The sequence below is a fragment of the Rhinoderma darwinii genome, chromosome 4 (genome assembly GCF_050947455.1).
Source record: "Rhinoderma darwinii isolate aRhiDar2 chromosome 4, aRhiDar2.hap1, whole genome shotgun sequence".
In the NCBI taxonomy this organism is placed as follows: domain Eukaryota; kingdom Metazoa; phylum Chordata; class Amphibia; order Anura; family Rhinodermatidae; genus Rhinoderma; species Rhinoderma darwinii.
In genome coordinates, this window is record NC_134690.1 from 250,071,613 (window position 1) to 250,098,186 (window position 26,574).

General features: G+C 40.2%; 1 protein-coding gene across 1 annotated transcript in view; it reads left to right on the forward strand.

The window, feature by feature from the left end:
* LOC142759794 (A-kinase anchor protein 7-like) overlaps window positions 1-26,574 on the forward strand; it is a 160,259-nt gene that overhangs the window by 14,369 nt on the left and 119,316 nt on the right. Inside the window, 1 exon segment of the mRNA XM_075862384.1 lies at window positions 3,506-3,653. Coding sequence (XP_075718499.1) covers window positions 3,506-3,653 — 148 coding nt within the window.

A 26,574-nucleotide genomic window follows, 5' to 3' on the forward strand; every position in this document is an offset into this window, starting at 1 on the left:
ATAAGCTGGTCTATCGTACTGAGCACTAAACAGCTTGTAGCAGCTTGTATTGTACTGTAAGGCATAAAAGCTGCAGAAGACAGTGCTAATTTTTTTATTAAAACCAATTGTGAATATATCTTATTTTATAAAATACGTAAATGCAATAGTGAAAAACAAATGTCTGCAAAGATGTCTATAGCCTTCAAACCCCTTAACGCTATGCTCAGTACTATTACGTCGAGTTGAGCGCATCGCTCTTGCTCAGATCAGTAATATTATGCTGCAGCATTACCCTGCACCATTCCTCCCCGCCAAAAATATGAGCTGTGATGACTGAGATAACAGCCTATCACAATTCATTCCCCAGGGATCAATCGTGGTGGTCCCCGCCGATTAACCCATTGATGCCGTGGTCAATCAGCGCCCCACTGTCACGCGATTGCAGGGTGCCGATGGTTGCTGTAGGGTGCAGAGGTCTGCCATCTACGGAACTCAGAAACTGCCAAAGGCAGGACGTAATAGGCTTCCTGTCAGTATGAAACTTGACAGGTATAATACACTGCAATACATGAGTATTGCAGTGTATTCTAACAGCGATTAGACAGTAGGACCTTCAAGTCCCCAAGTGGGACATAAAAAAAGAGTAAAAGAAAATATGTTGCAGAAAAATAAAAAATAAAGTAAAAAATTAAAAAACTATACATATTTGGTATCGTTGCATCCTTAACGACCCGAACTATAAAACTGCTATGTTATTTATCACACATGGTAAACGCCATAGATTGAAAAAAACCTCCCTAAAAATTTAATAAAAAGGATCAAAAAGTAGCTTTTACCCCAAAATTATACCAATAAATTTTTTTTAAAAAAAAGTGATTTTATTGAGCTGTAAAACATAAAAAAACTATACATTTGGTATTGCCGTAATCATATCGACCTGTAGAATAAAGTAAATATGTCATTCATAGCGCACAGTGAAAGCTGTAAAAAGAATAATTAAAAAACAATACCAGAATTACTGTTTTTTGGTCACCACACCTCTCAAAAAATAAAAATACCTATTCAAAAATAGCATGTAACCCTAAATGGTACCAATAAAAACTTCCGAGTGTCCCGCAAAAAATAAGCCTTCACACAGCTACATCAACGAACAAATAAAAAAGTTATGGCTCGCAGAATATGGCGACATACGAGGTGCTGGAGTGTTCCAAAAAAGGAAACTATTGGACACCATTTATCAGTGTGACACTGGCCACACATCTATGAATTATTATTAATTTACCGCATTATTATACCACTTTATAATGCCCTGATATACTCCGCACAGCTTACATATGCCCCCACATTTTAAACAGAACTATCAGCAAGCAAAATCTGTGCTCCAAAGGCCAAATGGCGCACCTTTCCTTCTGAACCCTATAGCGTACCCAAACAGCAGTTTACGTCCTGATATATGTCATTCCAATACCTGGGAGAACCCGCTTAACAGTTTATGAGGTTTTTGTTTTCAGTGGCAGAAACTGGGCACAGCATATTGTGCACTTAAATGGCATATCAGTGGAAAATTGCAATTTTTGCCCCATCCACTGCGCATTCATTTCTAGCAAAAAACACCAGAGTTCAAAGTACTCACTGCACACCTTAAATTCCTTGAAGGGGTGTAGATTCCAAAATCGGGGACACTATTTTTGGGTTTGTTTAACTATTTGACTATTTACTATTAGCCCTGCAATTGTGGGCCATTGCTGTGAAAATCACCAACATATGCCACAAATGTGCATGGTGCTCTTTCACTCCTGAGCCTTGTCGTATGTCCAGGAAAATGTTTTGTTTTTTTTGAGGGCCGTAGTTTCGAAAAATTTTGTCACTTATCGAGGGCTTCCACTGTACTCTGGTACCTCAGGGAGCTCTGCAAATGCAACATGCAAAATCTGCACTCCAAAAGCGTATTGCCACTCCTTCCCTTCTAAGCCCTGCCATTTGCCCAAACAGCAGTTTAGGTCCACAAATAGCTTATTGCCATACTCTGGAGAATTGAAATAACAAATTATGTAGTGTTTTTCTCCTAGTGAAAATGAAAAATTAGGAGCCAAAACGACATATTAGAGAAAATGTAATTTTACATTTTCACTGCCTAATTCTAATAAAATCTATGAAACACCTGTAGGGTCAAAATGCTCAGTACACCCCTAGATGAATGCCCTGATGGGTGTAGTTTCCAAAAGGAAGTCACTTCTTACGGGTTTACACTGTACTGGTACCTCAGGGGCTCTGCAAATGTGACATGGCACCCAAAAAAACAATCAACCAAAATCTACATGCAAAATATCGCTCATGCTATTCTGAGCCCTGCCGTTTGTCCAAACAGCATTTTGTGACCACATATGGGGTATTGCCGTAATTGGGAGAAATTATTTTTTAAATGTTGGGGTGCTTTTTCTAGTTATCCCTTGTGAAAATTAAGAAAATCTATATTTTAGTAGAAAAAAAATTAGATTGTCGTTTTCTAGCCCTAATTCCAATAAAGTTTGCAAAAATTCTGTGGGGTTCTAAATGCTCACTATATTCCAAGTTAGAATTCCTTGAGGGGTGTAGTTTCCCAAATGTAGTCACTTGAGGGGGTATCCACTGTTTTGGTCCCTCAGGGCTTTGTAAATGCGACATGGAACCCAAAAATCATTCCAGAATCTGTACTCCAAAAGCCAAATGGCACTCTTTCCCTTCTAAGCCCTGCTGTGGGTCCAAACAGCAATTTATGGCCACATATGGGTATTGCTGTACTCAGGAGAAATTGCTTTAAAAATGTTGGGGTGCTTTTTCTCCTTTATTCCTTGTGAAAAAAATCTGTGCTAAAATTACTTTTTGTGTGAATTTGTTTTTAGAAATTCTACCAAAAACCTATGAGGTTAAAATGCTCACTAAACCCTAAGATTAATTCCTTGGGGAGTTTAGTTTCCAAAATGGTGCCTTTTTGGGGGTGTTTTCTATGTTTTGGCACCACAAGACCTCTTCAAACCTGACATGGTGCTGAAAAAATACTCTAAGAAAAAGAAGGCCCCAAAATCCACTAGGTGCTCCTGCATTTTGGAGGCTATGTCTAAACAACGGAGTTGTGTTTCTCTGGTAAAACCTTTGTGTTACAGAAACGTTATAAATGCTGTTTTGCTATTGAGATCTGACCATGCTTGGTATGAGTCACCAGACTAGGCTATTGAAAATAGAAGGTGGACCCTACTGCAGCACCACTAAAATTAGGTTAGAGACTATGCAGCCGACACACGTTTCGCCAGAATTCTGGCTTCTAGGGGTTAGCTAAAAGAAGAGTAGGGCCCCAGTTGTGACCCTCTTTTATGAGCTAAACCCAAGACCCACACCCAGTGCAGCATTCAGGACTAGGTGACTACAGTGTTCTTATTTAGTAGTATAGCAAAGAGGTGTATGGGTAAATGTATAGTCTATATGAGGTCCACAAGAAATTAGATTTACCTACTGGTTTGCTACCTAAATACATTGTCTTTTTTAGGGAATTAAAAAGATCGATGCAAATCTGTATAAGAATTTCCAAGAGCATTGCTTTGGAGAGGATACATTGATGAGATTGGATCTTTGCTCTATGTTAAAGAAAAAACAGCCAAGTGGTTACTATCACACAGAAGTATCTGTATTTTTTGGTAAGTAAGAATGAGTCCCAAAAAATATTCCCTCGCTTTCCAATAATGTGAAGTTATCAAATCTCCTGCCATAAAAAATGGCAACATATTTTGCTGGTATTCTGTATTTCAATGATCCCACACCTGGAATTTGTTACTCTAGATTTTCTTAAGACATTGTCTGAATTACCACATAAACAGCTGTTAATGTACATGGTTGGTTATCGCAACATAGTTTTGTCATGTGTTATTCATTCATTTTAATGTTTTATATTAGGGTAACACCTATATTTATACTTGTTTAGCCAGAAGGTGGCAGTAGACTCCTAAACTAGTTGAAGTTGGTTTTACGGCATATAGCGTTCATTAGTTCTTCTTGCTATTAATAAAATGTAATTGTCTTGACCTTATTTATATGTAATAAAAATGCTAGAAAAACCAGAATTTTTTCAAGACTGTTAAATTTAGGAGCTTGCAGAAAGTTTTGTAGACTGGCAATTAGGTAAGTGGTCTTTGTTCTCATTCATCCCTGTATAGTACTACTATATATATATATATATATATATATATATATATATATATATATATATATATATATATATATTCGTCCAATAAGAGACAGCACTCCAATTTGTGATGAAGAAAACGGCTTTTTATTAGCCCCTGTGCGACGTTTCGGCTCTCTACATGGAGCCTTTCTGCTTGAGAAAGGCTCCATGTAAAGAGCCGAAACGTCGCACAGGGGCTAATAAAAAGCCGTTTTCTCTATCACAAATTGGAGTTCTGTCTCTTATTGGACGAATATTGAGGATCTGGGAGCAGTGATCAGGCTCCTGGGACGTGCACCCACCTATATTCCTGACTGGTGCTGCTGGATGGTGGACATTCTATCTATATATATATATATATATATATATATATATATATATATATATATATATTTTTAGGATGGGTGTGCAGAATAAAATGTTTCATCAGGACTCGAATAACAATATGGCTGCTGAATGATGAAGTAATGAATCTAATTAAAAACGGCCTTGGACAGGTGGGAGGAGTGCGCGACCGAGATGTAGGACCACCCCAATACTAAAATGCAAAAAATAGTCAGCAGTTCCTAACAAAGTCAAATAAATTGGCAGATGCTTATCTGCTTTGACTGCAATGCAAAAGCAAACAAACACACAGATGCAGCAGCAAGTGAGCACATCCAAGCAACATTTAATCGTATAACCTCAGTAATGTATTTTGTTTACTTCTGCACAGGGCCTGCGTTGCAGATTTTATAATTTGATTAGAAAACTATATGTATATCTGTATAATGTAGTCTGCCGAATTGGAACAGGAAGTATCTCTTACTCCATGTTGGATATGGGCATGCCAGTACCAAGTTCTTATTACGTGCATTCCCCTAAATACTTCGGGTCATTGGAACCATGTTGTTATCTGGCTTTTACACGATCTCTCCTGCCAATATTAATATGTTCCAACCCCTTGATCCCACCCCCTATCTATAATAAAGACGCATCACGGGAGCAACTAGTCCCTCCATTCCATATAAAACCAATTAAATGTTAAAATCTGAGGTTGCACACCATGTATTGTTACCATATAGAAGGTGCATACTTAAGGCAGTACTGGCTCTGTCACAAATTATCCCTTGTATGCAAAGTCAAAGTAGCTAATACTTAATACTAATGCCCAAAAATCATCCAATGGTAGAAGTCACAACTGCTGCTTATGTATCTAATTTGTGGAGGACATAGTGATTTTAGTTTTTTTCATAGGGAGTCTACAATCCAGTGTCACCATGACTAGTATCCTAATAAATTCAGCAATTTCTCTGTACTAATAATACAAATTTGCAGTTCCTATTTGACGTAATGTACCAGCAACTCTTGTTCATCAGTTACAAATGGAACATGTCAAAACAAAACAAGAAAATATTATTTTCTTACCAAAAGGATAAAAAACCATTTTGCAGAAATGAGTGCACCTTTCTGAAAGTTAAAAAATACAACTTGATAAAATATTTTCTGCCTCTAGTTTAGGGTTAATTCATCAGTAGATCAGTCTGTTAAGCTATCACACTCAAATCGGTGTAATTATTGGATAATTGGAAGTAGTACTTAACTCATTAAATCACTTTCAGACTATGGAAACCGTTGATGCCATATTTTTTTTAATGTATAGATTTTCTAATACTAAGCTTTTTTCTAATATTCTTTTGTTAAAAATGTTGCTTTGTTTCAGCACTGCAGCTTCTATATATAAACTGTACATAGAAGCTGCAGAACACAGCAGTTAGCCGAATCCGTCAGTGAGCTGCACTGAATGCTTGGCTGACAGGTGCTCCTGTGTGCCTCTGACATCTCATCTAATCCTAAAACTAATAAAATCTCAGTTGATAACATAGATTTTATCAGTAATTCGGTTAGTACAAAAACAAGAAATTTGGACCGGTTCCAAAACCAAAGCAATAGTATACGTGTTAAGTCCAACTGGCTCTTGTATAACAGTAATAAATAACGTTCTGGACCGAACTCCATGTCTTGACAAAAAAGTGAACTTTGTCAAGTGTTTTGACTTGCAGCCTTGTTCAAGCAGTATTTGGATTAGATAAAGTGTTAGAGGAACACAGGAGTCACTGTCAGCCTAGCCGTCAGTCCAGCTCACTGATTCGGCTGACAAAGTTGTTCTGTAGCTTCTCTGTGCAGTGGATACATGGAAGTTGAAACAAAACTTTTAATAATAGTATACTAGTTAGTGCTTAGTATCAGAAAATACATACATTAAAAATAATGTCAAATCAAAGGTTCCATAGCCTATAATGCTGACAACAATGGCACCACATCAAAAATTATTCTTTAATTTTCAAAGACGAGGACAAGGGTACACAACGATTATCAAATCAGTGTTACTGAGTTGGAACACAGTGGCAAATGCAATACAGAAATTCAAATAAGATGTTTTTGTGACAAGCTGCCTGAAATGTTCAAGCGGCCCCCGTAAGCTTTCACCTTGTGATGAGCGAGTATTGATGAGAAAAGCAGAGCAAGATCCAAGCCAAACTGGAGTGGCTGTTTTTTTGTTCAAAGAGAAGATGCTACCCTCTCTACACAACCTGGGTCATTTGTTTTAAATCACTATACGCACTGAAGCATTCTTGTAAGGGTGTTTTCTGCACCATTGCTAAAAAAGCAACAAGAAGAAGAGCAAAGATTTAAATGTTAGCAATCACAGTGTGGGGTTGCCTAGCGTAAAAATCGCCTATCCTCACTATAGAGTTCCAACCTGCCTCTAAATTCACATCGGCACAAGAACAGTCCATCTGGATCTTCATGAAATGGGTTTCTATGGTAGAGCAGTTGCACTCTTCCCTAAGATTCCCATTCACAATGCCAAGTTTTGGCTGGAGTGTTGTAAAGCACACCACCACTGCACTCTGGAGCAGTGGAAATGTGTTCACTGGAGTAATGAATCACATTTTACTATCTAACAGTCTGGTGGATGAATCTCGGTTTGGCAGATGTCAGGCGAACGCTACCTACCGGAATGCATAGTGTCTACTGCAAAATTTGATGGAGGAGAAATAATGATCTTGGGCTGTTTTTCAGGGATTGGACTAGGCCTCTTAATTTCAGCGATGGATAATGTTAATGATACATCATACCAAGACATTTTAGAAAAGTGTATATTTCCAACTTTGTGGCAACCGTATAGGGAAGACACTTTTTTGTTCCACCATGACTGTGCCCCAGTGCACAAAGCGAGGTCTATAAAGACATGCTTTGATGAGTTAGATGTGGAGGAACTAAAGTAGCCAGCATAGATCCCTGACCTTAACCCCATCCAACACCTGTTACGCGTGTTAAAACAACGGACGTCACACGGACCTATGCAATTAAATGGAGCCATTCAGACATTGTCTATTTCACACAGCGTGTGTCCACTGCGTGAAACTCACTGGATGTCCTATACTTGTAAGTTTTTTGCGCATCACATACCCATTGAAATCAATGGGTGTGTGAAAATCACATACAGCCGCGGACGCACATCCGTGTGCTGTCCGTGATTGACGCAACAGTTGGTAAAGAAATTATGAGAAAAAGAAAAACACCTCCTTCAGTTTTTTTTGCTGACGTAAAAAACGTGTGAGATACGGATGACATACGCGCATAAAAAACGCAGACGCGCACCGTACACGGATGTCACACGGAGCTGCGATGCAGGAAAAACGCTGCATTTTTTACGCACGTAAAACATTTGTATGACTAAGGCCTTAGGATGAATTGGAATGTTCTCAACCAACATCGGTGCCTGACCTCACAAATGCTATTTTGGCTAAATGGGCACAAATTTTCACAGACCCTTTGTAAAATCTTGTGGAAAGCCTTCCCAGAAGAATCGAGGCTGTTATAGCCAGAAAAGGGGGTCATTTCCAAATTATTGCCCACGGATTTGGAATGGAATGTCCAACAAGCACATATACTGTAGGTGTAACTGTCAAGAGTCCACATACATTTGGGCATATAGTGTGTGTGTGTGTGTGTGTGTGTGTGTATATATGTAAAATTATGCAGTCATTGATTTCATAATATATCTTTACAAATGACAGGGCTTTTTTCTTCTAAACCAATGCTGTAAAAACATAAAAAAGCTATGTTCTTCTCTTTAATGTTCCGCTGCTGTCCGATTCCCCGTCTGTCTCTACTTCCGGCTGCAGCGATAATGTTTAGACACCGGGACGTGACTGCTGCAGCTAATCCCTGGCTTCAGTGGTTATGTGCCGTATACTTCTGAGGCCAGTGATTGGCTGCAATGATCACCTGGGTATACAGGAATGTCATTACTGCAGCACTGTCAACAAAGTTCGGCAGGGAGCAGCGGAACGGCTGCGCTGGAACGCTGGGAGATTAGTCAGGTAATTAATGGGTCTTTTATAGTTTTATGACATTCCCCCACCTCCCTTATTTTTGCCTATCTTGGAGAACCCCTCTAAGCAATTCTATGTGAGAAGAAATATATACATAGACATATACCTTTATAGACTCCATTCTTACGACAGTGAAGCTTAGTTACAGTCTTTGAACCAACTGCTGTTGCAATCTTTGCCTCCTTAATGACCTGTATTTATTGTAGGTTTGTGGTGACAACCTCTCTCCATATGTCCTATAAGGGCTATATGGACATTATAGAGGAGGGGGGTTCTCGTTAAAAAATGCCCACTCTATTTGCCAGACCTGCCCCGTCATAATGTACAGTGTATGTGTGTACATATGTATGTGTGTGTATATATGTGTATATATATATATATATATAATGTTGTAGTAAGAGGAGAAAGGGGGCTGGCACTGCTCCAATGCAGGGAAAGACACAGTCGCTACATATAAACACTGTGTGGCTCAGAACACATGGGAATAAAGCTGTCAAAATGTTGGCGGTGGGGTGCTCATCGGTGGAAAATAGCACGTATGTGTAACTTGATAGGAAATACGAGGCACTCACCGCAGTGGCAATAAAAAAGATTTATTGAGGTTGATCTTGGTCAGTAATGATGTGGAGGATGCCAACGACCGTTTCACGCTACAAGCGCTTTGTCAAGGCTCGACTAAGCCGTTGGTATCCTCCACATCATTATTGCCACTGCGGTGAGTGCCTCGTATTTCCTATCTGTCTTCTATTATATATATATATATATATATATAAATAGTTTACCTCTCAATAATACAGGCATACACCCACCATATAATACCACTATACAAGGGCTAAATAATACCTCCACTCCATGACCACATAAATCTGCAACAAAGACCAATATAACCAATAATATCACCATACAATGCCTTTATAGTGGTTACATACCAGGACTACACTGGCACTCTACCAGGTATAATCACACTGTGAACACAGTGCAATAAGTCCAGTGACTCATAGGTGAAATCTCCATGGCGACTTCTGCCTGCCATGGCTCGTCTCTGCAGAGTATAATCGTTCTGCAAATACAGTGCAGTGGCCCCAAAAATAATAGCGCCAAACAGACAGTGCCCATACTATAACAGTGCCCCACACAGTAATAGTGCCCCCTTTGTGCAGTACATGGGGTAAGTCCACACGTAGTGTAAATACTTGGGCTTTTCCGGAACAGATTTAATCTCGGAAAATCTGCAACGTATTACAGTAGCAGCAAAGTGGATGAGATTTGAACAAATCTCATCCACATACTGTGTAAAAAAGCCAGCCAAAAAAAACATTCATAAATCGAACTGCGGTGTGGTTTTTAAATCCGCAGCATGTCAATTTATGCTGCGGAATCGCTGGTTTTCTGTTGCAGGTATTCTCCATTAAATTCAATAGGGAGGTAAAACCCGCAACAAAAAGCAGATGTTGCAAAGTCTATACTTACCCAAATCTCTATGCTCCTGCGTGAAGCCCGGCCTCCAGACATGACGTTTTATCCCATGTGACTGCTGCAGCGGTCACATGGGATGTAGCGTCATCCCAGGAGGCCGGGCTGCAGGACGTCCGAGGGACACGTCGCCATGGCTACGGGTAAGCATAGACCTTTGTTTTTTTTACGTGATGTTTTCCGCAGCAGACATTCTGGCCGAAAAACTGCACCACAATTTGGTGCGTTTTTTTGTCTGGAATTCCCTGCATGGACCAGGTAGAGTACGCTGTGTACCTTTACGCAGCTTATCCACGCTGAAATATTTTCAGCCGTTTTTCAGGCCGTAAACGCCCCGAAAAACTGCGAAAAATGCGGGCGCTGAACGCCTCCAAACATCTTCCCATTGATTTCAATGGGAAAAACGCGTTCCGTTCCCACGGGGCTTTTTTTCCGCGGTCGTTTTTAAAAACGACCGCGTAAAAAAAAAACGACCGCGTAAAAAGAAGTGCATGTCACTTCTTGAGACGTTTTTGGAGCCGTTTTTCATTGACACAATAAATAAAAAGCTCCAAAAACAGCCGTAAAAAACGCATGTTGCTTAAAAAAACGACTGAAAATCAGAGGCTGTTTTCCCTAGAAAACAGCTCTGTATTTTCAGCTGTTTTTTGTTAAGCATGTGAACATAGCCTAATAATGCCCCCTTAGTGCCCCCACACAAAAATAATGTTCTCTTAGTGTTCCACAGTAGTGAGGCCCTGTTAGTGCCCTCCACACAGTAGTAAAGCTCTCTTATTGCCCCCCACACAGTATTGATGTCCCCTTAGTACCTCCTCACACAGAAATATTGCCCCTTAAATTAATAAAAGTAATACTTGCCTAGCCCCTTTCCCATGACGAATTGAGCAGTTTAATCTTCAGGCCTCTTGCTGCCTGTGCAGTTTGTGGTCCGACACAAGCAGGTGCGATGATGTCACTGTACTGATATGAGGGCTAAGTGAGTGAATAGTGGAGCAGCGAGCTGACGACTCCCTCCACCATTGTATTTAATTAAAATTAAATTACATTGTTTAATTACAATTAAAAGTGGCAATATGGTGGTAGGTACTCCACTGGTTGTGCAACGGAGATCCATTCAAGTGAAAGTTCATTAAACAATAAAAATATACAACATGCATTGTTTATTGTCATGTTGGGTAAATGTTATCCATTATATTCCGAAAATAATTTTATTGCCAGTCATTTTAATCAGTGTAGCTGCCTTCTGTTTTGGATCACTTACTATTCATTTCTAGTAAGAAAAGATGGAATATCTGTATTATATGCTTTCCTGAGGCAACATTTCTGAAACATTCTTAATGTAAAAATAGCTAAATTGAGTTGTAGATTTTTTTTTAAAATTCTTTATTTTGTGATCCAGAAGTAACATTTTACAAAATAGAAAAAAAAATACAAAATATACAAGTGTATAAATGAAGAAAAGTACAAGATAATATACAGAGTGAGCAGAACAGTCTAGAACAGCAGCCTCACATAAAAAGAATGAGAAGATATCACAACACCAAAAACAATTTGGAACTGAATGTGTTGTAGACTTAAAGAGGCTCTGTCACCACATTATAAGTGCCCTGTCTCCTATATAAGGAGATCGGCGCTATAATGTAGGTGACAGTAATGCTTTTTATTTAAAAAAACGATCTATTTTCACAACGTTAGGAGCGATTTTGGTTTATGCTAATGAGTTTCTTAATGCCCAAGTGGGCGTATTTTTACTTTCGACCAAGTGGGCGTTGTACACAGGAGTGTATGACGCTGACCAATCGGCATCATGCACTCCTCTCCATTCATTTACACTGCACTAGCGATATAGTTATATCACTATGTGCAGCCTCATACACAAGCCCTAACATTACTAGTGTCCTGATAATGAATACACATGACCATCCAGCCTGGACGTCATGTGTACTCAGAATCCTGACACTTCTGACTCTTTTTTGTGAGATTCCAGCAAGTGAAACCAAATCTCGTTTACCTCCATAATCTCGCGAGATTTCGTATCCGTTGCTGGAATCTCACAGAAAAGATTCCGAAGTATCAGGATTCTGAATACACATGACGTCCAGGCTGGATGGTCATGTGTATTCATTATCAGGACACTGGATTAACGTTAATCAAGCAGAATCGCTGTGTATGTGGCTGCAGATCATGTTCTAGTAAGAACGCGATTCTGCTGTCTAAATGAATGGAGAGGAGTGCACTCCCCTGTACAACGCCCATTTGGTCGAAAGTAAAAATACGCCTACTTGGGCATTAAGAAGCTAATTAGCATAAACCAAAATCGCTCCTAACGTTGTGAAAATAGATCGTTTTTTTAAATAAAAATCATTACTGTCACCTACATTATAGCACCCATCTCCTTATGTAGGAGATAGGGCACTTATAATGTGGTGACAGAGCCTCTTTAACTATTTGGCGCCTGGTTTAGAAACGGCAATATGCAGAACACATACTACTTTGTACCTTTTATAAAAATGCATAGTCCTGTTCTTTGACTATTTATTTGTCAAGCTGTATCTGTATTAAATAATAGGATTACCAAATCTCCCCTAGTTTATTCAACAAAACAGATCGCTGCATGTTCTCTTTTATACTTTGATATAAAAACACTTACATTATGTAACTAGGAAAGTACATGTATGATGTCCATACTCTGAGGGTAAGAGAAATTACACCAAATTTAATTACTCTGAACATACTGGTTTCTCATATATCAATTTATCCCGTGTATATGTCATAAATGTCGAAGATAGCAAAATACAAGCATTGATATCAAATATCTGGAATTTCTACTTAAACCATTCGCGCAAATATGTATATCATTACGCCCCATTACGCAGTCGGTTGAGCGTAATGGATCTTGGAATGCAGTAGTTTTTTTTTGTGATAAAAGTGCTATTATTATTATGCAAAAGCAGTAAAACATAATAAAAATATATATATCACTGTGTTCGTAACAACCCGCAGAATAAAGTTAACATGTCATTTTTACTCAACCGTGAACTCCGCAAAATCTAAACCCAAAAAAACATTGGTGGAATTGTTAATTTTTTTGGGGGGGAAGAAAGGGAAAAAATATAAGTTTTTTTAATACATTGTGTACCCCACAATGGCACAATTAAAAAAATTAAAACTTGTCCCGCAGAAAACAAGCCCATCTGCGGCTATGTATTAAGCTATGGCCCTTGTAATGTACTGATGGGAAAACAAAAAAAATTGCTGCGTCCTCGAGGCCTAAAAAAAGCTGTGTTCTTAAGGGGTTAAGGTCTGTAGGAATTCACTGATTTTTAACGATATCTATTGTGCTCCCACAAATATGAACAATTGGAAATTCACTGAAGTGATAATGAGTAAAATATATAACTTTAATTCATAGCTATCTAAAAACAGGGGTACAATCACCACTGTGAAAAGCCCAACCGTGTATTTAAAAACGTATTAAACAAAATACTCCAAATCCTAGTTCATTTGCGAACCCTTAATGACTGGGTATATAACAAAGATAACAAATTGTGGAATCAGCGTTTGAACATTGGTGTAGCAGTGGTTTAGACCCTCGTACACACAGGAGCCTGCGTTTACCGCGCCTGAATCTCCCAATGCACAACAATGCCACTGCCCCCTACGCAAAATTCCTTCACTTCACCCGACCCAGGTGAAGGAATTTTGCGTAGGGGGCAGTGGCATTGTTGTGCATCTGTGCATTGGGAGATTCAGGCGCGGTAATCGCAGGCTCCTGTGTGTACGAGGGTCTAAACCACTGCTACACCAATGTTCAAACGCTGATTCCACAATTTGTTATCTTTGTTATATACCCAGTCATTAAGGGTTCGCAAATGAACTAGGATTTGGAGTATTTTGTTTAATACATTTTTAAATACACGGTTGGGCTTTTCACAGTGGGGATTGTACCCCTGTTTTTAGATAGCTATGAATTAAAGTTAAGGTCTGTAGGAACACAGCTGAGACAAAACTTCAGGCCAGGATTTAATGGCAAAAATGAGTTCCTCCAGCAGTATCGGAACTTCTGGGCAACTTAAAGAGACTCTGTCACCACATTATAAGTGCCCTATCTTCTATATAATGTGATTGGCGCTGTAATGTAGATAACAGCAGTGTTTTTATTTAGAAAAACGATAATTTTTGACAGAGTTATAACCTATTTTAGCTTTATGCTAATGAGTTTCTTAATGCCCAACTGGGCGTGTTTTACTTTTTGACCAAGTGGGCGTTGTGGAGTGAAGTGTATGACGCTGACCAATCAGTGACCAATCAGTGACCAATCAACGTCATACACTTCTCTCCATTCATTTACACACCAGATAGGGTTCTTACTAGAACACTATATGCAGCCACATACACACAATCTAACGCTACTCAAGTGTCCTGACAATGAATAGACATTACCTCCAGCCAGGACGGGGTGTGTATTCAGAATCCTGACACTTCTCTAGCGTTTGTGGTTGATTTCCAGCAGAGCAGGTGTAGTCTCGCGAGATTACGCTGTAAACTGTCATTTACACCTTCTCTGCTGTAAATCAACCACAAACGCTACAGAAGTATCAGGATTCTGAATACACATCCCGTCCTGACTGGAGGTAATGTATATTCACTGTCAGGACACTTGAGTAGCGTTAGTGTGTGTGTGTGTGTGTGTGTGTGTGTGTGTGTGTGTGTATGTGGCTGCATATGTTCAAGTAAGATTACTATGTGCAGTGTAAATGAAAGGGGAGAAGTGTATGACGCTGATTGGTCAGCGTCATACACTTCTCTCCACAACGCCCACTTGGTCAAAAAGTAAAACACGCCCAGTTGGGTATTAAGAAACGAATTAGCATAAAGCTAATATTGATCATAACTCTGTCAAAAATGATCGTTTTTCTAAATAAAAAAAACACTGCTGTAATCTACATTACAGCGCCGATCATATTGTGTAGGAGATAGGCCACTTATAATGTGGTGACAGAGCCTCTTTAACCCCTTCAGGACCCAGCCACTTTTGGACCAAATGACAGCCTCATTTTTTAAATCTGACGTGTGTTACTATATGTGGTAATAACTTGGGAATGCTTTTACCTATCCAAGCGATTCTGACATTGTTTTCTCGTGACATATTGTACTTTAAGTTAGTGAAAAAATGTGGTCGATATATTCAATATTTTTGTGTGAAAAACACCAAAATTTAGAGAAAATTTGCAAAAAATTAGCATTTTCTAAATTCAAATGTATCTGCTTGTAAGACAGATGGTTATACCACTCAAAATAGTTACTAGCTAACTTTTCCAATATGTCTACTTTAGATTGGCATCATTTTTTGAACATACTTTTATTTTTCTAGGACGTTACAAGGCTTATAAGTTTAGCAGCAATTTCTCAAATTTTCAAGAAAATTTTAAAAGCCTATTTTTTTAGGGATTAGTTCAGTTCTGAAGTGGCTTTGAGGGCCTTATATATTAGGAACCCCACAAATCACCCCATTTTAAAAACTGCACCCCTTAAAGTATTCAAAACAGCATTTAGAAAGTTTCTTAACCCTTTATGCGTTTCACAGGAATTAAAACAAAGTGGAGGGAAATTTGCAAATTTCATTTTTTTTGCAGAAATTCCATTTTAATCAATTTTTCCTGTAATACTGAAGGTTTTTACCAGAGAAACACAACTGAATATTTATTGCCCTGATTCTGACGTTTTTAGAAATATCCAACATGTGGCCCTAGTGTGCTACGGGCCTGAAACAAAAGCCCCAGAACAAAGGAGCACCTAGAGTATTTTTGGGCCTTCCTTTTCTTAAATTATATTTCAGGCACCATGTCAGGTTAGAAGAGGTCTTGTGGTGCAAAAATAACGGAAACACCCCAAAAAAGACCCCATTTAGGAAACTACACCCCTTGAGGAATTAATCTAGGCATGCAGTGAGCATTTTGACCCCACAGGTGTTTCATAGATTTCATTAGAATTGGGCAGTGAAAATTAAAAATTACATTATTTTCCAATAAGATGTAGCTTTACCTCAAAATTTTTATTTTTTTCAACAAATAAATGATGAAAAGCACCCCAACATTTGTAAAGCAACTTCTCCAGAGTACAGAAATACCAAACATGTGGTCATAAACTGCTGTTTGGGGAAGCGGCAGGTCTCAGAAGGGAAGGCACGCCATTTAGCTTTTGGAGTACAGATTTTGCTGGTTTGATTTCTTTGCACCATGTCGCATTTGTAAAGCTCCTAAGGTACCAGTACAGTGTTAACCCCCCAAAAGTGACTCCATTTGGGAAACTACACCCCTAAAGGAATTCAACTAGGGGTGTAGTGAGCATTTTGACCCCCCAGGTGTTTCATAGATTTCCTTAGAATTGGGCAGTAAACATGAAAAATTTCATTTTTTTCCACTAAGACGTAGCTTTAGGTAAAAATGTTTCATTTTCTCATAAAATAAAGGCGAAAAATCACTGTAACATTTGTAAAGCAACTTCTCCATAGTACGGAAATACCCCATGTGTGGTAATAAAGTACTGTATGAATACACATCACGGCTCAGAAGGGAAGGAGCGCCATTTGGCTTTTGGAGAGCAGATTTTGCTGGATTGGTTTTTCTGCGCCATGTCGCTTTTGCAAAGCCCCTTAGGTACCAGTACAGTGGAAACTACCCAAAAGTGACTCCATTTGGCAAACTACACCCATTGAGGAATTAATCTAGGGGTGTAGTGAGCATTTTGACCCCACAGGTGTTTCATAGATTTCATTAGAATTGGGCAGTGAAAATGAAAAATCACATTAATTTCCAATAAGATGTAGCTTTACCTCAATTTTTCATTTTCTCAACAAATAAATGATGAAAAGCACCATAAAATTTGTAAAGCAACTTCTCCAGAGTACGGAAATACCCAACATGTGGTCATAAACTGCTGTTTGGGCAAGCAGCAAGACTCAGAAGGGAAGGCACGCCATTTAGCTTTTGGGGTACAGATTTTGCTGGTTTGATTTCTCGGCACCATGTCACATTTGTAAAGCTCCTAAGGTACCAGTACAGTGCAAAAAAAGTGACTCCATTTGGCAAACTACACCCATTGAGGAATTAATCTAGGGGTGTAGTGAACATTTTGACCCCACAGGTGTCTCATATATTTTATTAGAAATGGGCAGTGAAAATGAAAAATTACATTATTTTCCAATAAGACGCAGCATTGGTTCAAAATCTTTCATTTTCTCATCAAATAAAGGAGAAAAAGCACCATAACATTTGTAAAGCAACTTCTTCAGAGTACGGAAATACCCCACACGTGGTCATAAACTGCTATTTGGACACACAGCAAGGCTCTAAAGGGAAGGCGCGCCATTTAGTATTTGGAGTGGAGATTTTACAAGATTCGTTTTTTGACCCCATGTTGCATTGAGCTATTGTATCAGTACAGTGGTACCCCCGATAAATTACCCCGTTTTGGAAACTAGATCCCTCAAAGAATTTATCTAGGGGTGTAGTGAGCATTTTGACCGCACAAGTGTTTTGCAAAAATGAGTAAACAATAGATGTTGCAGATTGAAAATTGCTGTTTTCCACAGATATGCCATTTCAGTGCCCAATGTGTTGTGCCCAGCTTGTATCACCGTAGACACACATCCCATAAATTGTTAAGCGGGTTCTCCAGAATACAGTAATACCCCATATGTGGTCATAAATTGCCGTTTGTGTACACGGCCAGGCTCAGTTGGACCACCATTTGGCTTTTGAAGCGCAGATTTTGCCTGGTGTTTTAGCGGTATTTTATCTTATAATGTGGGGGCATATGTAAGCTGGGCAGAGTACATCAGGGTATATGTAAGCTGGGCGGAGTACATCAGGGTATATGTAAGCTGGGCGGAGTATATCAGGGTATATGTAAGCTGGGCGGAGTACATCAGGGTATATGTAAGCTGGGCGGAGTACATCAGGATATGTATAATCTGTGCAGAGAACATCAGGGTATATGTAAACTGGGCTGAGTACATCAGGGTATATGTAATCTGTGAGGAGTACATCAGGATATATGTCAACTGTGGAGTACATCAGGGTATATGTAATATGTGCGGGTACAACAGGGTATATGTAAGCTGGGCGGAGTACATCAGGGTATATGTAAGCTGTGCGGAGTACATCAGGATATATGTAATCTGTGCGGAGTACATCAGGGTATATGTAATCTGTGCGGAGTACATCAGGGTATATGTAATCTGTGCGGAGTACAAAACTGGGCGGAGTACATCAGGGTATATATAAACTGGGCGGAGTGCATCAGGTCATAATAGGATGATGTAATAATGGGGTGAATGAATAATCCATGGATTGGTGTGGTGCGCTTTGAACCAATCCTTTATACACAGGCCGGGTTTATTGGGTATTATACAAAATATCTGCGCTCACTTATTGCCTAATCTTTGACTTCTTCACCAGCCCTATAAGCCGCACAAGGCCCTAAAGTTTCCTCATCACCGCTGTGTCCATGGGGTCCACCTGGGGGGTCCAGCAAATGATGGTGTGAGGTGTTTAGTGAAATTCTACTGGACCTAAAAATTAGTCTGGGCCGTCATTTAGAATCATTTTGCATCATTGCGTTTTGAGAGTCATAACGTGTTATTTTTCCGGTGACGGAGCTGTGTGAGGGCGCGTTTTTTGTGGAACGAGCTGTAATTTTTATTGGTTCAATTTTGGGGGACATGAGATTTTTTTATCACTATTTATTCAATTTTTTGGGAGATGTGGAAACCAAAAAACAGCCATTCCAGCACGTTTCTTTTTTTTTATTTTTTTTACGGTGTTTACCGTGCAGTATAAGCAACATGTTAACTTTATTCTGCGGGGCGATACGATTACAGCGACACCAAATTTATATCGTTTTTTTACGTTTCACTACGTTCCCACAATAAAAATACTCTTTTCTAAAAAAATCATGTTTTAGTGTCGCCATTTCCTGACAGCCATAACTTGTTTATTTTTTAGTTGATATCGCTGCGTGACGAACTGTAGTTTACATTGGTACCATTTTGCGTTACATGCAACTTTTTGATCACTTTTTATTTAAAATTTTTTGAGACAAGATGACCAAAAAATAAAATACTGTCATTGTTTTTTATTAAAAATGTTTACGGTGTTCACCGTGCTGTAAAAATAATGTGATATTTTTATAGATCAGGCCGTTCTGAACGCGGCGATACCTATTATGTATAGTTTTTTTTCATATTTTCATGTTTTTTCTAATAATAAAGGAGTTGATCAGGGACACAGGGCAAGTGTTGTGTTTATTATTTATTTATTATTTATTAATTAATTTATTTTTCTTTCACATTTTTTTTTACATTTTTCACTTTTTCTTTTACACTGACCTGGGGACTTGAAGATCTGGTCTTCTGATCCCCGGTACGATGCACTGCACTACTTATGTAGTGTAGTGCATCGTAACTGTCATTTTTCATTTGACAGTTAGCCGATTAGGTCCTGCCTCGGGCAGGACCTAATAGGCTACCGTACCTTGGCAACCAGGAAGCCTTGTAACGGCTTCCTGGTTGCCATAGCAACAATCACCACCCGCGATCCATCGCAGGGAGGCCCGGGGGGTACAGAGGGAGCTCTCTCCCTCTGTAAACCACTTCAATGTGGCGGACGTCATTGACAGCCGCATTAAAGGGGTTAAATGGCTGCGATCGGCGGTAACAGCCATCGCAGCCATTGCAGCGGCATGTCAGCTGTGTAGAACAGCTGACAGCCGCTGAAGATAAAGCGCGCACAGCTCCTGTGCTCGCTTTATCTGCCGGGCGTAACTGTACGCCCGAGTGCGGGAAATCACTTGGAATTTGGACGTACAGTTATGCCCAATCGCGGGAAGGGGTTAAAGGAGTTATCCCACCAAAACAACATTTCGCCTATCCACGGGACCGAATCCTCTGTATAATCGGAGCGTCAGGTCACGCATGTGCGCTGCAGCTCCATTCATTCTCTGTGGATCTGCTGGAGATAGCTGAGCGATCTACTCGCTTATTTCTGTAAGTCCTATAGAGAATTAATGAAGTGGCAACATGCATTTGTGACCTGCGATTCAAATAGGGGATACGGGACCCCGTTCTCTGAATTGGTGGGGGTCCTAGCGGTTGGACCCCCGTGGTCAAACACTTATCACCTATCCTGTAGATAGATGATAAGTTGTTTTAGTGGGATAATGCCTTTAGCTGTTTTCCTATGGGAGAGACACTTTCAAATTTCAAACTTGCACAAATCACAAAAATCCAACATAATCTTTTTACCCCTAAGAAAGTTGCGCATTAGTCACAGAAATGCCGTGATTTTACCTTGAACTGAGGGTGATTCACTGTCACTGTGGAGCCCTAGTCTTGTAATATTGCAGTAAAAATTAAACTGCCTGAAGTTTAGTCCTTTTTTGCCTTGGACTACAAACTGTTGTTGCAAATTTGCGTACGGAACTTGGATTGTTTCCTTACCATGTCTCTGCCTCATTCTACAACCTGTTGCCATTTATCTGTGTACCGAACTTGACTACTCTTGCTCTTGTCAACCCCCCTGCCAGATCGTTTCAACCACTGAACTCCGAATCTGCTACACACATGACAGTTACTGACTTGTTGCCAGTTTGATGAAAGAGTTTAAAGGGGTTTTCCAGCTTTTGACAACTGATGACCTATCCACCGGATAGGTCATCCGTACATGATCTGTGGGGGTCCGACACCCGCACCCCGTACAGATCAGCAGGTCTGGTGCCTCCGTGCACCGGACGTACAAGCCAGAAGCAGTTAGCTCCGACCACGGAATAGCGACTGTGCTGCAGTACTGCAGCTCTGCTCCTATTCAAGTGAATAGGAGCAGTTCTGCAGCACGGCCGCTATGCAATGTACAGCCAACTGCTTCTGGCTCCGTACATAGCATTATGTGCCTCAACATCCGGTGCTCGCAGGCCACCGGAGCGGCTTATCAATGCGGGGACGGGTGTTGGACCCGCACCGATGACATACTGATGACCTATCCGGTGGATGGGTCATCAGTTGTCAGTAGGTGGACAACCCCTTTTAGGACATCTGTGTTATTAATTATTTAATGCCTTGCCGCAAGCTATTGTTTTTCTTAAGCGTAACCCACACATTGTCAGGGCCCTTAAATGATGTAAATGCCAGAAAATACTCAGCTTGTGCTAATATTCAATTCCATGATTTTGTCTTATTCTAATTTGCATGTCTGGAAGGCAAACACTTGAATAAGATGTAACAAAAGATTGATTCTCATTACAGAGATTGACTCAGAAACATACAGATGGCATCATTTGGCTTTGTCACAGGGAACCAAACAGAATGTGGCAGCTATAAAGATTTCATTCCCAAATTAGTATTTACAATATTGTAAACAGAATATCATATGAAGGCTCAGAATTTGTTGGCTTCTTAATGTTTAATATTGATAATAATTATTTATTTTAAATTAATATCAATTTAAGATCATGCTAGCTTTAATTATTCAAATAATTAAAACTATATTTTATAAACCATTCTGAAGTGTCCAACGCCACATCACAGAACTTAACTCTCTTGTTTAGAATTGGCTGCGTAGACTGCTAGAGCATTGTCTGGAGTCTTAGCAAAAGCTTAGCAGAATGGAACAAAGGCAGACACATGTAAAAGAGTCTCTGGCATGATGAAGGGAGTGTTGTTGAAAAGCATTATAGTGTTCCTCCAGTTTGGTTATATTTGGCTAATACTTGCTTCTACTTATGCTATGGGGCGACTTCAAGAGTATCATCATCAGGGGATGATCATGTGATTACTGATGTGTGGGGGCTATAACACTGCGTTGACATCCACTAGACATCAATAAACATTTAAGGTGTGACATGAATCAACCTTCATTATTAAAAGTGTTTGCACAGAAGATCACTTTTATTTAACAAATAGCTATTGCTGGGCCTTATTGCTATTTTATTTAAAGAGCCACCACCCCATTATCAGGGGGAACTATTAAGCCTTTTTCAGACGGCCGTGTTCGATCCGTGCTATACGGACCGTGTGTCTGTCCTATTTCCACAGTTCAGGGAGCCGGGCTCTTAGAATCATAGTTATGTACGATGCTAGGTGTCCCTGCCTCCCCGCAGGAATACTGTCCCAAACTGTAATCATGTTTTCAGTACGGGACAGATAACTACCAAGCTAGGAGCCCGCCTCCCTGAACTGTGTTCTGTCCGGGAAATACGGCAGACACACGGTCCGTATATCACGGACCCAACATGGCCGTCTGAATAAGCCCTAAGGCCTCATTCACATGGCAGAGTTTCCCGGCCGGGTGCCGGCCGTTCATAAATCGGCCGGCACCCGGCTGCATTAGGAATAATAGACCCCTAATGGGGCTATTCACACGACCGATTTTTTGACGGCCGGAAAAACCGGCCGTCAAAAAAAAGGACATGCTCTATCTTCGCCCGGGTGCCCGGCTCCCATAGAAGTCTATGGGGCCGGGTAATACACGGCCATCACCGGGATGTGTCCCGAGTGATGGCCGGGTTTTCCGGAGCTTACGCTCTATCTCCTCCTCCTCGCAGCGCAGAGTGCATGTGAGGAGGAGGAGTTGATGCCATTCTGACGAATGGCATCGCTGTACACTGTGTGGCAGGGCCGGGGTGTACAGCAGGTGGAAGGGAGCGCTGCGCTGGCTCCCTTCCCCTGCTTGAAAAGCACCCTGGCCCGGCGACACCTTCGATGGTGCCGCTAGCAGCTGCTGCTGCTGCGGCTGCTGCTACTGTAGCGACGCCACTATAGCAGAGCGGGGAGGTATCTCCCCGCTCTGCTATGTGCTAGCCGCACTTTAGCTCCTTGAAGGAGCGGAATCCCCGTGTTTTCGGGGATTCCGCACCTGGACAGAGCGCTTGAGATGTCTGTCCATATCTGGGCAGTGACATCAGGGGAAACTCCTGAAGCGGAATCCCCGAACACATGGGGATTCCCCTTCAGGAGTTGCCGCTGATGTCACTGTCCGGATCTGCCCGGCCCGGCACGGATGCAAAACTTAATGCAAACCGGCCGGGCAAAATGGGCGATTTTACCGGCCGACACTCGGGCTCGGGAACGACCCGGTCGTGTGAATCCCGCCTAATAGTGACTACATTTAAGACTGGCTTACAAAGGCATTTCATCTAAAAACAGTACATTAGTAGGTTACTGATCTTACTTCAGTATAGCCATTTGCAAACCCCTTTAACTCAAATATCTGAAAGATCATGTAATGAATTAATAGTACTAGTTCTTACTTTGTAACGTCCATGCTGCCACTTGAAAGTGGAATATCACTTCCTGGTATATTTGTACTTTTTTTTTTTTTTTCTTTACTTGTACTTCTACAAGAAAAATTTGCTTAAAATTATCCTACTTGTGGCGATAATGTGCATGATTTGATTGAAACGTAGGTTGTCCACAAATGTAGATGACACCCGATTGGTCTATCAATGCTTGTGTTTTTCTTTTTTTACCACCTTTATTTCTCAGTGCCAATAGACAATCAAAGGAGCCAGTCAGATTGACCTTTTTTTTTCATTGTTTTACTTATTAAAAAGTTTGTTGCATAGATTTAGTAGACAGATTTATTTGAAAATGTACTTTCAAAAGTAAATATATCAAAAAGTAGCTGACTTACATTTAAAGTAAATATATCCATTAGTAGCTTACTAACATTAAGTAATAGTAAATTAAGTCTGCATCTCTGTTCAGCTAAGGCTTTCCTGGATCTCTGAAAACATCAATGCCCTTTCTTGATAAAAAATAGCTAAATTTGCTAACCAGTGGTGTTGTCGGGGCACACTGAAAACTGTCTACGCTGGTTAACTTTCACGCCAATAGCAGGTGGCCCTACCTCCGGGTATACATGACAACTACTTCTGTGCCTTACCCCAGAACCATTCCACCCGCACTAGTGGGCTCCATACTATTTCCAGGAGACCAAGAAAAGTCATCTCTGAGGTCCAAGCATGTTTTGACAATTACATAATGTAAGTCGGCTTATGGATAATATGGACCAATCATAGTGGAAGCCACTTCTTCCTACTGCCCAGAGTAAGCTCCAGACTATAAAACATCTAAAGTACTGGCATCAGACTTAATCACTGTCTGAGTGGTCTAACAAGGTTCTAAGTGTAGGACTGAGTAGAAAGAAAATGGTTATCCGTAACTGCTGCTGAGAGGTTTTCCCACAGTGGCTGAGATTTGGCAGCAGGCATTTCTGTCTTCTAAACACTTGTATCAAGGGGGTACTAGTTCCATTTGTGAACTCTGCAACTTCTATGAATACGCACGTCTTTCTGCGAGGACACTCTATCGGAGGAAAAGTAGTAATCGAGATTACAGCTAAAATCTTCTCAGGAGAAACTTCCTAACCATCCATAAGATTGCGATCAGTCATTTACTTTTGGTGAGCTCTATATATACTTTTATCAGGGTAATCTGTAGTCTGCCTAATCCTAAAAAGTAAAACTCATTATACTTGTCCTCAACTCTGATCAACTCTTTTAGGGATTTTTTTTCTCAGCAGTAAAGTTTAAATCCTAGTATTGTGATCCCAAGATTAGTAACATATTCTGATGACTTTCTTTAGCTTCATCATTCTGCATGTAGAGCATGGACCTCAAACATGCCTATGCTGACTTCATTCATCAAAGAATGTATTGCAGAAGACTGGCATAATAACCTTTGAAGATTTCACTGTAGTCCGCAGCAGTGACTTTGCATAGAAGACTATGAATGAAAAGACTGCATTGATTTAAAAATATCTATTTATAAACTTTGAGTACATCATATTTTGTAACAGAATCTTGAAGCCTACTTAATCTGATTCTAACATAATTCATTTTTTTTAAATTTTTTTTTTAATCCATGACAAATTGGCACTTCAAAGCACACAGATAAAAGACGACATTGATTAAAGTGCCCTGTTCAGCTTTAGCTTGCTTCCATCATGGAAGTTTTATAGCTTGTAGCATAGATGTGATCAGCTTATATGATGTGCTACACGATTAGAGAGAATCTTTATTTATGGCATGCAGTAATCCCTGTGTGATGTTCTATATTAGGATTCAGCTGCAAAGGTCGGCTTTATGGAGAAGAAATAGGCAGCGCCATCGGTGAGAGGAAAATTGGATAAAAATAATTTAAAATTACCTAGAAAATCTATTTGCATGAAAAAATAGTAGTGTGCATCAAATACTTAGAACTAATGAGAATCCGCTTGCCTATAGTTATATAATTATAGTGTGCATGCATTAAGGTAATGATTGATCGAAGTGGTGTTATATATTCTGCTTTAGTGATGTTTCGGCTATTTAAAAATGTGTTCTTTTAAGAGTATTTCCATATTTTCTGATTTAACAAGTTACGTAAATTGTTCTTACTTTTCTATGTTTAAGATAATCACAATTCATTATATATTCATGGAACGTCAGCCCCAGTAGAGTCTTATTTTTCTTATTAAATGTGTGGCAATTACCTGATAGATTTTCTTACTGGTGGTTTATTTGTTTGTTTATATCATTCTGCACTTGATGTACTGGAAATTAGCTTTACTTCCAGGAACGCTTGTAGCACTTCTATGCAGCAGCCTTTGTGAGCAGCCACAGTGAGCTGCACTTTAAAGTATGTGGGGAGCAGTAGCCTGAGCCTGCGATCAGACAGAATACAACCTATATTAGGGCCCTTGTACATGACCTTGTGTGCCGGCCGTGATCCATGGAAAAATAGTACATGTTCTGTTTATCCATGGATCGGAAAGTGAAGTGGGATTGGTCACTGTGACCTTTTGGGCGTATTATAGGTCTCTGTATCTTTTAGGCCTTTTTTCTGCACTTTTTTTTTTTTGGTGGGTTGTGATGATACAGAAAGTTGATTTGCTGACTACTTCAAAGTCAAGTCAAGTCAAGTCAAACAGCCACTGCAAAGAATTGCTGCCGCTTTGGCAAACTCAATGTGACCATATATCACATGGTTGCCTATTAATTTGAATGGGTGCCATGTGATATCACATTTCACCACACAGTTTCCCCAGCGATGACAGCTGATTTACACAGGTTAGGGAAACCAGACCTGCAGTGGCTTCAGTTTAAGAAAAGTACAGCTTTTGTAATGTATCCAAGTAGCATCTGTAGCGGCTGCCGCGCCGTTCCCCGCTGCTTCCATGGCCTCTGCTCCGGTCCCTGTACCCTCTATTCCCTCATGCTGGTCCCGATCTCCACTCACCCGATCCGGACGCTCTGCAGGCTCTGGGCGTCGTCCGGTAACTGCATCTCTCGCCTCCCTCCACGGCCATCATCCACGATGTGCGGCTGCAGCCACTGGAGGGCGCATGCGCTGACTCTTCCCTTCTTAAAGGGCCGGCGTGTGCCAAAATTCTAAGACTTCCTATATAAGGATCCTCCTCCCTCAGATCCTTGCTTGTTCGACCAAGTTATCCCTGTGAGCTTCCCTGTACCCAGTTTTCCCTGTTAACTTGCCTTCTG